Source organism: Corythoichthys intestinalis, chromosome 2 (genome assembly GCF_030265065.1).
Source record: "Corythoichthys intestinalis isolate RoL2023-P3 chromosome 2, ASM3026506v1, whole genome shotgun sequence".
NCBI classification, from domain to species: Eukaryota; Metazoa; Chordata; class Actinopteri; order Syngnathiformes; family Syngnathidae; genus Corythoichthys; species Corythoichthys intestinalis.
In genome coordinates, this window is record NC_080396.1 from 23,157,796 (window position 1) to 23,174,947 (window position 17,152).

The following is a 17,152-nucleotide window of genomic DNA, read 5'->3' on the forward strand; positions in this document are numbered from 1 at the left end:
CTGTGTGTGTACGTGACAGCAGGCCGCCAGGTGCAATGAGAGGGGAGGTGAGAGGGACACAAACGGGGCCTCGGGAAACACAAATTAAAAGCTTAAATGTCAGCGCGCACAGTATTGCTTTGCGACACAGGTCATTACTCTCCATATCAGCTGCCTTTTACAACTTTAATAACCTGGAAAATGGTGCACACCGTTGTTCACGACAGACTCTCGCATGGACACAAAGCACACCTCGGATAATGTCACCTGACATTCTCGGGATGCCTTCGAACCTCTGAATGTGTGGTGCAGTCAGGAAAACGCAGGGTGGGACCAACGGGTCAAGTGACTCAGGAGAGGCGAGCGCAAGCTTTTCCACAGCATAAACCGCGTCGATCATGTGATAGTGATGTCATGAACATTTTCATCATGAACGCACTTTAATGCGTTAAGGCGCAGGTGCCAAACCTTGGACATTTAGTATCGTGGCAATTGCATCCAATGATTTAAAGCAACACTAGGTAACTTTTCAACCATTATAAAATATTTTCATAACACTTGTGATAATATGTTGAATGACAACTAGTTGAATGACACCTCTTTTATATCTTGAAGGGGTCTGTATCGCTTTCACTGACGCTACCTTTGAAGAGGGTGGCAGGAACCCTGCCACACAAAAAAAATAACTACAAATGTGCTCACTGCTTTACGGCATACGTCACTTCCTCCTTTCCCCATTCATTAAAAAGACAGAAGTGGACGCTAACACTTTCACGCGAATTCTGCAAAGATGGCAGAGTAACAAAAGAGACAAGTTTTGTCTGAGGAGGGACAAAAAAGCCCGGCTTTCACTCTCTGAAATGATGCAAACCCAACCCTGCCCCCCGTCAACCAAACTCGTCAGTGCCGACAAGTTCAGTTGGGGTGGGGGGTGGGTCACAGTAAGCCACACTGTTGCTAACTATCATAAGCCCCTTTCACACAATCTGAAACATTGGGACTATCGCGGGATTTAACCGTGCAGCCATTGTATGTGAAACCAATTTCCGGGGTCGATTGACACAGAGATTACGCGGACATTTCAAGGGTCGCGTCTTAGTATAATGTCCGGGACCTTCTCGGGAAGCGGTGTGCGGGAAAAGCAGGCGTTAAATTCCCGAGTCACGGCGCAATGGCTGGTGACGTAAATATCATGGCGAGCCGATCGAAACTTCCTCTCTCTTCGCAGTAAGACGAAAAGTGGTAAACAAACATCGCAATTATCAACATAGCAAGCTGTAAATAACTAAATTAAACTGAAAACATAACAAAATTTATATTGCTATGGGATCGTACAGCCAAGGAAGAAAGTCCATCGCCCATCTTTGGAAATGTGTGGTTTTTTTTGTTGCTGAAGTTAGGGTCCGCTACTGCAGAAATAAGGTTGTACTTCAAAGCATAAAAGAACAGAGGGATGCGTTCAACGGTTTATTAAATACGAACAAAAATACACGCAATCACGGAAAAGGGGGTATAACACAATGTGTCCGTGACAGTAGACCCAAGGAAGAGAGTCCATCGTCCATCTTTGGAAATGTGTGTTTTTTAATGATGCCGATGCAAGGGTCAGCTACTGCGGAAACACGGTTGTACTTCATAGCAGAAAACAACGGAGGGATGCGTTTAAGGGTTTATTAAATACAAAAATAGACGTAATCGCGAAAAAGGGGGAATAACACAATGCGTCCGTGGCAGTAGGTCAACGGGGATCAATAAAATACTAACCTAAACGGTAGGCAGAGAGTCGATAACACAACAAAACAAAGCCAGCGAGATTCTTCCTTCCCAAGCCAGCGAGATTCTTCCTTCCACAATTCTCTTGGATCGCCTGGGCTTAAATATAGTCCTGATGAGCTTGAATTGGCTGCAGGTACGACGTCGGGAACGCTCCCTCCGGAACAAAACACGATTTGACCAACATTTTTACAGCCGATGCAGACCAAAAATGATATAATGTTTGGGTTATAAAATCGTGCCCGCACAGAGAGCGCCAGTGGGCAACCTGGGACAAGTCTGTGAAAATGTCCAACTCGCGTCATTCTCAGGACATCTCTACATGCGTGAAAGCAATGACGCGAGTAAATCCCGCGTCACGGGAATTTCTCTGGATATGTGTGTGAAAAGGGCTACATGCTGTTGTTTAGCAACAACTGGATTCACTACGTTATTACTATTCATCCTTCACACAGCTACTGGAAACAGAAATGTTGTTTAATCCATCTGCAGGCGACCGGGAGATTGATTTTTGATTTATTAATGACTTTATGACACTTTGCGGGTGTGCGCTGGTCCTCATGGGAAACGCAAAACACTATCTCTCTTGTCCACCGGCGTCGCTAAAATCGACCAAAACTGAAACATTATAAAGTTTTTCTTTGATATTTGCCCTGAAAAAGGTGAATACTAAGACCACTTTGAGTAGAATTTATCACCAATTCCGGGGCAAGTTTCATAGATAACCTCATTAAACATAAATAAATAAATAAATAAATAAATAAATAATAAGACCAACTCCTCAGAAAAAAAACTCTTGACATAATTACATGCAAAGGAAAGAATTACCTCGACATATACCTCTAAAAGAATTAGTAATCCCAAATTTCAGTGTCTTAAGACGTTTTAAGGCTTCACGACAACCCTGAATATTGCAGATTGTCACTATTAAAACGTTCAGGTATTGTCAGAATTTATTGTTAGCAGGTTTCTGATTTCAAAACCAGGTAGCATTCATTTTTGTGAGTATCTGTAATTCAATGCCAAATCACCAGAACACTCGCAACTCACCACTCTGGATTTGCTTTTCTTTTTTATTTTAATGCTCTTTTAAGTAGCAACTGTGCAACATTTTAGACCATTATCTCTACTCATTTTGGAGATATTAACCCTACCAAAAGGGGGTGTGGACTCAGATATTAAATGTTACAATTAAACATCCATATTTAAAGTCTAACATTTGAGCTGTTCATAGTACATGGTTCAAATTTTAACTAGGAATGTCCCAAATGCTTATTTTTGCACGCAAGTCCGAGTCACCTGATATTGAGAATCTGCCGATCCTGATCAGATACCGAAAGAAAGTCTTAAAAACATTTTTTTCCCCCCAAAACGAACAAAAGTTCCAAACACATTACAGTACTGTACGGTTTAAATTTCTACCTCTTCCGCTTTTTCTGAGAGTGTTGCGGGGTATAAAATGTATATATTTTTGTTTTCTTTGGCAATGCCATTGTCTATCTGAATTATTTTGTTACTTTTTAGCCCTTAAAACAATATATTAAAACAATAAAATAAAAACCTGACCCTTTTCACCTGATTCCAATCCTCTGAAAAATGGCCCGATCCGCCCGATTTCCAATCACGTGATCGGATTGGGGACATTCCTAATTTTAACGCCTAATTTCTGGATATACAGTGCCTTGCAAAAGTATTCGGCCCCCTTGAACCTACCTGCCTTCTATTCCTCTTGTGCATATCTCCATTGCTGATTTCAATGATTATTATTAGTAGTAGTTTTTGCTTTATTTTTGTTTTCGTTTTATTTTTATTTATTTATTTTTATTCTGTGATTAAATGCGATCATTTGTCTTGGTTTTTACGTTGTGTTGATTTAAATGTGATTTTTATGGTCTTCATGTGATGTAAAGCACTTTGAATTGCCTTGTGTTGAATTGTGCTAATAAATAAATTTGCCTTGCCTTGCCTTGCCTTAAACCTTGCAACCTTTCGCCACATTTCAGGCTTCAAACATAAAGATATAAAATTTTAATTTTTTGTCAAGAATCAACAACAAGTGGGACACAATCGTGAAGTGGAACAACATTTATTGGATAATTTCAACTTTTTTAACAAATAAAAAACTGAAAAGTGGGACGTGCAATATTATTCGGCCCCCTTGCATTAATACTTTGTAGCGCCACCTTTTGCTCCAATTACAGCTGCAAGTCGCTTGGGGTATGTTTCTATCAGTTTTGCACATCGAGTGACTGACATTCTTGCCCATTCTTCCTTGCAAAACAGCTCGAACTCAGTGAGGTTGGATGGAGAGTGTTTGTGAACAGCAGTCTTCAGCTCTTTCCACAGATTCTCGATTGGATTCAGGTCTGGACTTTGACTTGGCCATTCTAACACCTGGATACGTTTATTTTTGAACCATTCCATTGTAGATTTGGCTTTATGTTTTGGATCATTGTCCTGTTGGAAGATAAATCTCCGTCCCAGTCTCAGGTCTTGTGCAGATACCAACAGGTTTTCTTCCAGAATGTTCCTGTATTTGGCTGCATCCATCTTCCCGTCAATTTTAACCATCTTCCCTGTCCCTGCTGAAGAAAAGCAGGCCCAAACCATGATGCTGCCACCACCATGTTTGACAGTGGGGATGGTGTGTTCAGGGTGATGAGCTGTGTTGCTTTTACGCCAAACATATCGTTTTGCATTGTGGCCAAAAAGTTCAATTTTGGTTTCATCTGACCAGAGCACCTTCTTCCACATGTTTGGTGTGTCTCCCAGGTGGCTTGTGGCAAACTTTAAACGAGACTTTTTATGGACATCTTTGAGAAATGGCTTTCTTCTTGCCACTCTTCCATAAAGGCCAGATTTGTGCAGTGTACGACTGATTGTTTTCCTACGGACAGACTCTCCCACCTCCGCTGTAGATCTCTGCAGTTCATCCAGAGTGATCATGGGCCTCTTGGCTGCATCTCTGATCAGTTTTCTCCTTGTTTGTGAAGGAAGTTTGGAAGGACGGCCGGGTCTTGGTAGATTTGCAGTGGTCTGATGCTCCTTCCATTTCAATATGATGGCTTGCACAGTGCTCCTTGAGATGTTTAAAGCTTGGGAAATCTTTTTGTATCCAAATCCGGCTTTAAACTTCTCCACAACAGTATCTCGGACCTGCCTGGTGTGTTCCTTGGTTTTCATAATGCTCTCTGCACTTTAAACAGAACCCTGAGACTATCACAGAGCAGGTGCATTTATACGGAGACTTGATTACACACAGTTGGATTCTATTTATCATCATCGGTCATTTAGGACAACATTGGATCAGAGATCCTCACTGAACTTCTGGAGTGAGTTTGCTGCACTGAAAGTAAAGGGGCCGAATAATACTGCATGCCCCACTTTTCAGTTTTTTATTTCTTAAGAAAGTTTAAATTATCCAATAAATGTTGTTCCACTTCACGATTGTGTCCCACTTGTTGTTGATTCTTGACAAAAAAATTAAATTTCATATCTTTATGTTTGAAGCCTGAAATGTGGCGAAAGGTTGCAAGATTCAAGGGGGCCGAATACTTTTGCAAGGCACTGTAAAAAGGCTGGGTACATCTATGGAGAACTATGTTACTTTGTATTGTGGATTTCTATCATCCCAATTATGGCTTCCTGGAATGTGCATTTCTCGGTTATACCACTTTTGGCCCTCTATATTTTTAGATTTAATGACTCTAGGCGTCTGGTTCTTTTAAATACACGAGACAAGTTACAGCACTGTCAGAAAAATAAGCTTTGATCATCCAAATAAAAAATGATGATAGACAGCGAGTCTGGAACTTTTCTACCTATGTGGCAATTCACAATGTGAGCCAAAGGTAGCAATCATTGTTGAAGCAATGTCACTAGGATGGATTCCACTGTTTATAGCAATAAATGTCACATCCAACGTTATTATGGTAACCAAATCAATTGTTAACTTTAATTTTGCTTCAAGTGCTGTGGGTCCTATCAGGGGGAGCTGGGAGATAGAGGGCGTTTCTCCCTCATGAATTACGCTGGGCTTCACTCTGACATGGCGATACTTCAGCCACCTGTCCGCCCGCCCGGCATGACAAGCGGCGGTAAGCCGGCAGCCGCCTGAGTGCACTCGCTTCTTAATGGCTAAATTGGGAAGACTGTAACTAATCGCTTATTGAATAATGGAAGTGACAGCGCTGATAAAAGATTTCAATACCACAGATTATTTATAATATTTCACTTAAGCCTCTCTGGCTGACTCACGGGGGTAGGGGAATGAAGAGAGCGTTGATGAAATGAGAACAAAGAGCAGTACCGAAGGAGGAGGAAACATGATGAAATTAGGAAATGATGATGAAGGAAGGAGATGAAAATAAAGAAAAGGAAAACTAGTACATTTGTCTTTCTGACCATAATTTCACTCGTCAGCTGCTTGATGGAGAAGCCAACATTACATCTGCCACGGCTGCTCGCACATCTGTTCTGCATTCGTGTGTGGGTGCGTGTAATAGAGTGAATGCGTTTCCCAGGAATTGCATTTTGAGCTTCATGACAAAATTTGTTAAACCACAATTAGGGACGTTAAAGCTGGTGTTACCTTCAGCAGTACCAGCGAGGCCGTCTGCTTTAAAGTTGCTGGTGCTTTTCTTCCGCCGGTGTTTCTTGCGGTTGGCGTGTGGCGATGGGGGCGGCTCCATCTTCGGACTGGTCGTACTGGAGATGCTGGGACTGGAAGACATGGAGTCCCCCAGGCCTGCGTCTGAAAAGGGAAAGAAGGGCCTTATCAGGCTGCAATCGGATGGAACCTTTAAGATCAATTTTCATTGGAAGTTAAGATGGGGGAGTTAAATAAAAACGTTCGATGGAGTTTAACAGGAAATTGAAGATCTAATGCATCAATATAACACATTTTATTAAAATCAGGAATCCATACACAATAGATCTCTGCTTTTCCATTTTCAAAGTACTGTACAAAGAAAAACAGAGCAACTTGGCTTCTAAATTGTAATTAATTTAATATATACGTATATTCAGACACAGTGGTACCTCAAGATACAAAAGCTTCGGTACGCGAAAAAATGTATTCTCTCCACCCCCCGAAAAATTTTTCGCTTCATATTACGAAAATTATTGAGCATACGAAACATAATACGTACTATAAGAGATCATTCCTGCTCACAGCAACGCAATAATGTGACTACATTTGACCATCAATTAAGCCTGAACGATATATCGTTTAAACATCGCCATCGCGATGTGCGTGTGCGCAATAGTCCCATCGCAAGCACGTGCGATAGTTTTTCTTTTTTTTGATCCACATACGCCTCACGTTCTGGGCTGCGCACAGCCTCCTACCCTCCCTCTCCCAGCCTTTTGATCCTCTCAGTCACTGCGGCACAACAATGGCTTTGATCTGGCCAAAGAAGCAGACTTCACACGGGCATCTGTCAATCATCGTTTAACTTGTTAAACAATTGCAAGGAAGCAGCGCTGGAATGAATGTGTGTAATGTGGGGACGTTGGAGACATTTAAATGCCAGAAGTGATCATGAGGAGTTTGAAATTTCTACATGTCACTTCAACAGTCACAGCTAAAGTAGATAAACAGAAGCATTTAATAAAGCCAAGCATTTATCTGCTACAGTACTTTATTCTTGTTCAAAAATGATTTGGTTGGACAGTTATGTTTAAAACTTATCATAATTATGAAATTTGAAGTGCTTAAAAACCATTTATTTATATACATTTTTTAAATCACTTTGGGGGGTGGGGGGAGTGAGAAAAAAACATGTCTTATACACGGTGACCCAAAAAAAAGTTTACACTGCCATAATACAACTTAAATACCATGTTTATTCAGTTTATAATTAGAATTGAATCACAAATTATACATTATTGTAAAGAACATGTACAGTACACTCTATTTTTCAATGTGTCCTCCCTTAAGTGTCACAACAGCCTCCAGGCGCCTGCGGAACGCTTCTTTATGTAGGATGCTGTCATCTTTTCCCAAGATCTAACAATGGACCTCTCCAAGGCTGCCACAGAAGTTTGTGGCTTCTTACAGGCACTGTCCTCCACAGTTGCCCATATGCTATAATCCAGGGGATTGAGATCTGGACTCTGGGGTGGCCACATATCACCTTGTCAATCAATTTTTTGGTCCGCACAGATCGGCACTTCCAGACCCAGGTTTTCGTGAGGCTGTTCCAATATCTTTCAGCTTCTTTTTAACTTTGTAGACTGCACATCTGGATATTCTCGGATTTGCTGCAATCTCAGTAGGTGTCAGACCGGCACGCAGCAATTCAGGTACAGCTAAAGTTTTCTTCATTTTCAGCAGAAGCACAGGAATTGTAGAGACGAGAGATTACCAGCTGCATTGAGTGACCTTAATGAATCACTTAAGCATGACAACCTATTTAGATATGTTTCAATGGCTTTTAAACAAGCAGTCAACTGAGTGTAAACTTTTTTTTGGGTCAACCTGTATGTATTTCTTTCCAATGCTAAATCTGAATAAATACATTGGGCACAAAAAACACACACACCAAAAAATTTTTAAATGGGGGGCTGGGCTACTTCGCGGTTTTTCACTTATCGCGGCGGGTTCTGGTCCCCATTAACCGCGAAAAACAAGGGATGACTGTACACTGTGGTGATCTAAAGTCTTTCCAAACAGCTATTTAAGTCATCTTGTGAAAATATCTTGAAAAAAATATATATAAATTTTTTTTAATATCGCAATATATCGCAAACCCAAAAAAAATCGCAGCAATAGTTTTTCCCAATATCGTTCAGGCCTACCATCAATGTAAAAAAATCAAATGTATACACCACAGTGAGCTACACAATACTCTTGTACATGAAACAAAATAAGAATATAACTTACACGCCACACTTTTTCCAAGCCACAGTGAGAGAAATAGCAAGAACTGCCATGATACTGCCATGATAAGTTAGCTCGTTTTTTAGTTTTTTTTTCTATGAGCTCGAGTAGTCATGTGATAACATCTGTAGAATGAGCAGGAACCTAACAGACTATTTAGAATTAAGATCCTGCTGCCCCCATTGGTCATACTCTCTCCCATCATGCTCAGTATACCAAGAACTCCTATTGGCCTATTGTTGGTATCACTGATTTCTTCAGGTGTCGCCTCACTCGAAAGGTAAAGTTCCACATGTTCATATTTTTTTATTTGCATTATTTTCAATTACTTACATCATGACAGGTATTAATGGTTAGGTTCGATATATTGAATGATTCAAAGGTGTGCTCTTATTTTATTCTAGTTTTACGCTGATTATAAACTTTAATGTGGTGTTTTAATAGAGATTGGAACAAATTAGGCGATTTACATCTAAAATTCTATTCATTATACCAAAAAATACAAAAGCCACTGTGCTGTAACAAATTAATTTTGCATCTTGAGGTACCATTGAACATGACTGATTTTGAACAGTCCCTGAAAGAGTCCAATTTTGAGTGTTTTCGTGCAGCTTACTACACTACAGGTGAGTTTAACTGTAAAGCTGAAAGGACAAAGAAAATTACACATATTGTGCACTGAATTATAAAAGACAGTTTGATTTTCGAACACCCGGTAACTTAATGCCAATATAAAATAATAGGCGGCATTCACTCACAAAGAAAAATTAGCATTATGTTGCAATGGACATTTAGACATAAACGCCTTGGTAACATTCATAGACAAGAATTATAAAAAATTTCATGCTCTTTTTGCACTGTGACAATTAGTTACATCAACAACGTATGCTCCCAAAAACAAGTTAGTTAACAAAGTACTGTTGCTAGAGGCGGAGTGTTCAGTCTGTGGGTCTGCTAGTTTTATGTTAATATTTACTTCATATGTGAAAGAAAATGTTTAACTCCCCTCTAGTTTCTCATATTTTAATTGCAGATTCTTTAAAACCAGTGGGAGGAAAAAGCAGAAGAAAACAAGTTTTTAACAAATCATGAAAAGACTCGAGACTGGCCGATATGGGGGAAAAATGTGATTTTATTTTTGGGTCAGATCACTAGCCCTACTGTACACATCGAAATCTGTGTCAAAGATTATGCTAAAATGTATTTTCTACGTAACTACATAGCCTTTTCAAAATTCAATTTTTTAAACTTGTGTTTTCTCCATAAATTGCTATTACCATATTGGCCCGAATATAAGACTGTGTTTTTTGCACTGAAATAAGACTGAAAAAGTGGTGGTCGTCTTATATTCGCGGTCTAGACGTAATACCCATTCACGACGCTAGGTGGCGCCAGATATCATTGAAGCGATGTTCTGTCATGACAGATGTCAGCTACTCTCAAGTTTAACCAGTTTGCATTATTTTATTGCAATGTTCTTCTTTATTCAGATTTGTTTCAAGGCAACAGTTAGTTAGATTTTACTTTGATGGTTAATGCAGTTATTGCAATTTTGTTGTTTTATCACAATAGATTGGTTTGTTTACATTTCAAAAACCAGAAGCCATTCATTTACGAATGTGATTGCACTTTAGTTTACATATTTAAATGTTCAGATACTAAGATTTGATTGTGACAAAATAACATGCTTTTTCTCTCAAATATATTGTTATAATCATTTGTTTCAGATGTACTGTAATTATTTTCAGTATAAAAATTAATTTTGTGTTTAAAAAGTTTTTTTTTTTTTTGCAACCTGGAGTCTTGAAAAAGAGGGGGTCGTCTTATAATCAGGGCCGTCTTATATTCGGGCCAATACGGTAACTTACAAAATGTTTCAAAGTTGTAAATTCTTGAAAATCTACTGTATGCCTTTCTTCAAAAATGTAATGATGGCTTTAAAAATCTCAAGACTTCACCATAAAGCCATGACAATGTCCAAACTTTCCCCCACTCTATGTGATACTGATTGAAAAGTGAAGGTGGGATGAATTTGTGGAACAGGAGCAGCATCTCTCGCCACACTCCATCTCTTTCCCGTGTGCTGACAGCTGTGACTAGCGGCAGAATAAAATAACATTCAGTTTCCATCAATATCACAGTGCAGCAGTGACACTGACATGGCCACAGTATGTGTGTGCGCGTGTAAATGCGTGTGTGTGGACGTAAAAACACACACATGCTCACTGGCCGCCACACGGCAGACAGCCCCAAGGACGGCCATAACTTATTTTACAATCGTTTAGTCTCAGCTCAAGTGGAAAATGTGACAACTTATCTCTGCTGACAAGATGCCATCCCCGAGCGCGCAATTAACGGGCATGGATTAACGGCGCTCCCATCTGCGCGCTGCGCTCCATCCACATCAAACAAAACCACCAAACCAACCCCCACCTCCAAGCAGCCTGGAGACTTCCTTCTTGACTTTCCCTATGATTGTTTCCCTTCAGCCTGTCAACAGTTTGGACAACAGCAGCTCGGGTCGGAATGAGCGACCAACAAGGCTCACTAGTGACTTTACTGTATCTGCCGTTTCTACGCAAGTCATTACTATTGGAGCCAAAAGGGTGAAACATTTCTGATCAATATCTTCTGGAAAGCTTACAATGAAACTCCGAAAGAATTTAGGTTATATTTCAAATTTGAAACCTTTATGGGAATTAAATGATACTCCAGGGATATTTTAGTATCATTGTTTAAGCAACAAGCATGAATATGCTAACAGGACACTAACAGGCTGAAGGGTGTGCATACATCATCTATACTGGGTAACTAGAAACCTATAGGGTGTAGTCGACGACCGGGCTGAGAAGCCAGAAGGAGTGGTTCAACGCATTCTTTTTATTCGTTACGTGGTCCAAAAAATGCACTGTAGCACCATATTGCAGGTCCATGGAATTTCATTTTTAGGGCCTGAGCACTAAGCGTGCAAAGGCCCTATTGTTTTTCAAAGGATTATTATTATTTTTTAATTTTCAGGGCAAATGAAAACGGCCAATTTGGAGGCCTGAACATGCACGAAAAGTCTCCAAAATTTGCACATACGTGCGAAAAATTGTAAATTTTGATAATTTTGCAACGTTGCAAAAAAAATAAAATGGCTCAGTGGCACCCGCTTGAAATTTTAAAATTGGCCTATAACATTATGGTCTGCCAGCGTAGAGCAATGAAATTTGGGGAGTCTATACCTTGTTCAAAACCGCTCCAAAAAGCATTGACACCCATATTCCAAACCCAAAAGGAAATCCGTTATTTTGGATCGAATATGAAATTTTTATCGATTTACAGGGTGCACATTTGAGACCTTTTCGCCGAGGGAGTTAGTTGGATCATCTTCAAAATTGGTGAGACTGTTCAGGAGACATATGAGAGCTTAAGTTTTTAAAATGGTGCGTTTTCATTCATGGGTCTGACCTGGGCGTGGTGCCAAAGTTGGCCATTTTTTCGACAAAATGACAAATTCAGTAAATGACTAATAGTTCCTTGACACAACGTTCAATCTTTTTCATATCTGGCATGTATGTGCAGTATCCCACCCTTAACACGAGTGCATTGAAATATTACCCATTAGGCCTAGCGCCCCCTAGTGAGAACAGGAAATGCCTTTTTTTACGAGACAGGTTCCTCCTCCATGAGAAAAAAATCTGTTGACCTCAAACCTGCATCAGGTTAGCGCCAACAGCGCCAACTAGTGGCAATAGAAAGTCACTCGTTTTTCCAATACATGTCCAGTTCTTTTCAGGTTGGTCATTGTAGTTTCAAGAACTTTTGAAATACTTATTTTAGGGCCCATGTCCACATGTCTCTGTTGCCGTGACGACCCTTTGTTCGCCGTTAAAAGGAAATTTTTTTTTTCAGAGACTCAGGCAGCTTATAGAGCCACAGAATTTGGCACACTTGGTCGAATTGGTCCAGGTAGAAGATTCATTTTGGTTTTGAATAAGGGCTTGGCTGCACAGCTCAGTAGTGGCTCCCTTTTTGTAGTACTCTCTCCAATAGGGGTTTTTATCTCTTAGGTGTGTGAATGTAAAGAGGCGACTTTCGAGCATGTTAGGTTCTAATGAGATGATTAGAGAGGAGGATCTGTCACCACCCTGACCTGCACACTGTCCGAGTTGCGCTAGATTGCGAGGGCCCGTTCAGTCCTGCTTGCAGGCCTAGTATAGTTTTGTGTCTTGATGTGCATTTAAATTAAACTCATGTGCAAATTAAGCATGAGTTGCGAATAATAAATCTGCACTGCCCTGTACTGGCAAATTTCTAACCTACAGCAGGCTGCTCTCTCCTGGCTTATAATTCTTAATCAATCCCAGTGTTGTTTTCGTCATCAATGACGATAACGAAAATATTGCATCGACGAACAGTTTTTTCATGACGATGGCGTGATGATGACAAGCTAAAAACGTGGCTTGGGAGACTAGAACATAAGAAGACGAATGCCAGTTTTCATCTGGCGAGAGGACAACGAGACGAAAATGCGACATCCTTTCTGTCATATGTTCACAATGTGTGACATTTTCATATTGTATGTCAGCTTGCATCGTGGCAGTGTTTGGGTCGTGTCACTCATGTGAGATTTGCTGCGCCTCTCCCTCACTCTCCTCACTGGAGTTTAGGATGTGTCTCAAGGTACAAGCTGTGCTCCATCTTGCTTGTTTGGAAACACGGTAAGGTTTGTTTCCTCAAGAGAGATTATGCAATGTTGCTTTAGCCTTTAAAGGTCTGTCCCGAGTGATCATCATACACCAATTGTAATTCTAGCGTAATTTAGCGTAGCGTTCGCATTAGCTTCAGAATGGCGAGCGTCATCTTAAAACGCTGGCAAGTCCAAACCAGAACCACTTGGTTTTTCTGTTCAATAAGTATAGAGGATATTAAACGCTCGGACAACTCTTTATTCATTTTTTACATACAGTTCGTGGCTTCTAGGTAGCTTTAATTGAAAAAACAAAAATGTACTGTTTTTCCTGCTGAGTGTGTATTATCATCACAAAGTTGTTGTCGTCCTTGTAAACGCCACAATATATGCTCGTCTGTCTATGTTCATCTAAATTGTTGGAAAACTTTATTTTTGGACTAAAACTTTTGAATTTTACACACGAAAACATTTTAAATAACTGTCGACTAAAACGAGACAAAATGTTGTTGACTAAAATATTTTGAAATTACTAAAATATGAATAACACTAATAAGTATTTTCGTCCAAAAGACAAAGACTAAAACAAAAATTAAAAGGGCTACCAAAAACAATACTGATCAATCCTGATACACAAAAAAAAAAAAAAAAAAAATCGATAATAGTTCTTCATGGATTGGTGGATACTAGCCCATGCTACATAGGTACCAAGTATCAAGAGAATCAGTTCACAAATGGCAGAGAAGAAGGACTTTAACGTTCATGTCCATAAGAACATCAACAACAACCTGAGTGGTGAATTGACAGGGCTTCAACCTCTATAAAGCAGGCTGATATGCCAATGCCCACATTAATTTTTCTGTTTCTTAGGCTAAAATGGAACGAGCGTTGGTAACTCAAAACAGTTGAAAGTTTGGCCACCATCCGCACAATCTTTCGTTGAAATCTCTTGTCATTTTTTCTATTCTGTCCACATCTAGGGAGGTTAGCCACAGTAGCCACAATAGGTTTACACTTATTGATGACACTGTGCATGGTATACACAGAAACATTCAGGTCTTTGGAGATGGACTTGTAGCCTTGAGATTGCCCATGCTTCCTCACAATTTTGCCTCTCAAGTCCTCAGACAGTTCTTTGGTCTTCTTTCTGTTCTCAATGCTCAATGTGGTACACACAAGGACACAGGACAGAGGTTGACTCAGCTTTAATCCATTTTAACTGGCTGCAAGTGTGATTTAGTTATTGCCACCACCTGTTTTGTGCCACAGGTAAGGGACAGGTGCTTTTAATTACACAAAATTGAGAAGCATCACACGATTTTTCAAAGGGTGCCAATACTTTTGTCCGGCCCATTTTTGGAGTTTTGTGTAAAATGATAATGATTTATTTTTTTCATTCATTTTTGTGTTTTTGTGCAAGCAAAATAAATGAACATATTACTACCAAAGCATATGTGATTGCAATCATTTTCTGGGAGAAATCGAGCATTATATGACAGAATTGCAGGGGTGCCAATACTTTTGGCCAGCATTGTATATTTATTTTTACCACAGTAACAGTCTCTGGGTGTGCGCTCTACTTCCAGGGTTGGTGGAGTTCCTCAAAAGCTATACTGAAGATGAAAATATGAATGGATTAGGTAGAGATTTGGAGTCAAATCAAGAGTTCGGTAAACAAATTATGTTGTGTAGTTCTGAATAACCATAAATATGTTACATAACAGACGCCTCTTCAGCCAGTTTTCCTCTATTTTATTGTTCCCATTAGAATGTGCACCTAACCAAATATCATTCTGATCCATCCACGAATAACGGAGGAGTAGCAATTTGAATTCCACAATTAATTAATGTAATTAATCAGACCTGAGAGGAAAAACAAAAAATCAGGCTCCGAGGATTGGTGCTTATACATCCCTAGAATATACCTACCTAATTAAATTTTGATCTGTGCATAAATAACAGAGGAGTTGCAATTTTTGTTGTGCCCATAAATTTAAGTTAATGATTATGTGCTGAATACAAAGTTTATCAATTTGAACAATAAATATCTTGTCTTTGTTGTGTATTTAATTAAATACAGGTAGAACTGATTCACCAATCATTGCAGTCCAATTTCCCCTGCGATTGGCTGGTAAAAGATCCAGGGTGTACCCCGCCTTGCCTGTAGTCAGCTGAGAGGAGCTCCAGCACCCCTGCAATCCTCGTTAGGATAAATGACTCGGAAGATGAATGAAAGTAATCCATTTTATTTTATGTTTAACACAATGTCCCAACTTCATTGGAATTGGGTGTGAGATTTTGAGACCTCGCTCCAGGCGGTCTTAAAAATATGGTACATCTGCTTTCAGAATGTCAATGCTTAAGAAAGAAAGGCTTGTGCTCACAAGTGTTTCCCAGCGCTCACCATAGTCATGCTGACAGGTTCAGATAACACACTGGGAAATAGAGGAGTGCAAGAGCTAAAGAGAAGACACTCATTTGTGTGTAAGCACCCTGCTGAAAGCATTTCACAGCTTTAAACATGATTTGCGGAGGCTGGAAGCACAACATTTAGGACATAACTGTCACTGTCAGGCAAGATGATCGTCAATGCAATGCAGCATGTCACTCTGAGCTTTACTCTATTGCTGGGCGATACAGGAAAATCGTATCATCATAGATGCCATTTTATATGATGATAACGATAGAATGCAGTATACTATATCGTAGCCTATTTTTGAAATATTTGATTATAAAACGCAATAAAAAATTATTACTATTATTTTATTATCTAAACTTAAATATAGATTGAACTTTGTGTATGTGTGTGCTTGTGTGTGTGTTCGTTCCCTAAGGACTCCGAAACGGCTGGGTGGAGTTTGACGAGATTTTACACGGTTGTACTTAGGGGTGTAACATTACACAAAAATCTCGGTTCAGTACGTACCTCGGTTTGAGGTCACGGTTCGGTTCATTTTCGGTACAGTAAGAAAACAAAATGCAAAATATAAATGTGCTAGTTGTTTATTACACAACTTTGTGCTTTCAACTATGGGAACATTAGCCTATACAAAGCTAGAATTCTGATGAAAAAGTAGCGGGTATTTAAAGATAATCCAACAACAATTTGCCTTTCAGACCCCGTGTATTGGTCAGCTTTCTTTCTGAAAGAAAGAATCTTTCTGAAAGAAAGAAGAAAAAAAGAAGTCCTGTGGTAAAGAGAAAAGCAATCCCAATGACAAAGATTTTAACATGTATTTACAAATGAAATGCCTCAATGAAACATTTTTTTTCTCATGAACGGTTTTCAAAAGCTTTATTGGTGGATTTTCTCAAGTTAAAGCGCCACACAGAAATTAATAAATTTAATTGTGTAAGCAGGATCTGTGTATTATTCTTATTATTTAATTACAGGTGTTTTAGCTCATTTCAATTTATTTTATTTAAATGGGCTATTATTTATTTTATTATGTGTTTATATTTTACAAATGTGATGTAGTATTCATTTATATTGTATATTTTATGTTCTATAACTTTAGTTCCGATGTGAATATTAGTTCCTACTTGTTTTGTTGTGGTAGGAGGGTTTTGTATTGAACACGGGGCCATGTTGGTCATCATTATAGCAGAGAAGACAGCAGTAAATCAACAAAGACAAGTCAATTGTGCCCCGATCTACCACTCAAGAGATCTGATGGACTCTAAAAAGTAGGTTAAGATTGCATATTAGTATGAAAATCGACTGGATCAACCGTACTTTTACACGAGTGACTTCCGGCCCGATCCTAGCTACCGGTAGTAGTATTGACGCCCAAGGGCCGCGTCTCGCGTCAAATAATAATCTCTGCCGTTCTCTTCGCGTG

At 39.5% G+C, this 17,152-nt stretch overlaps 1 protein-coding gene across 4 annotated transcripts in view; it reads right to left on the reverse strand.

The window, feature by feature from the left end:
* Positions 1-17,152, reverse strand: part of agap1 (ArfGAP with GTPase domain, ankyrin repeat and PH domain 1) — a 128,434-nt gene that overhangs the window by 22,689 nt on the left and 88,593 nt on the right. For all 4 annotated transcript variants that reach the window (XM_057856244.1, XM_057856235.1, XM_057856226.1 and 1 more), the window contains one exon: positions 6,344-6,505. In XM_057856244.1, the coding sequence (XP_057712227.1) occupies positions 6,344-6,505 (162 nt within the window). The remainder of the gene's footprint in view (positions 1-6,343; positions 6,506-17,152) is intronic.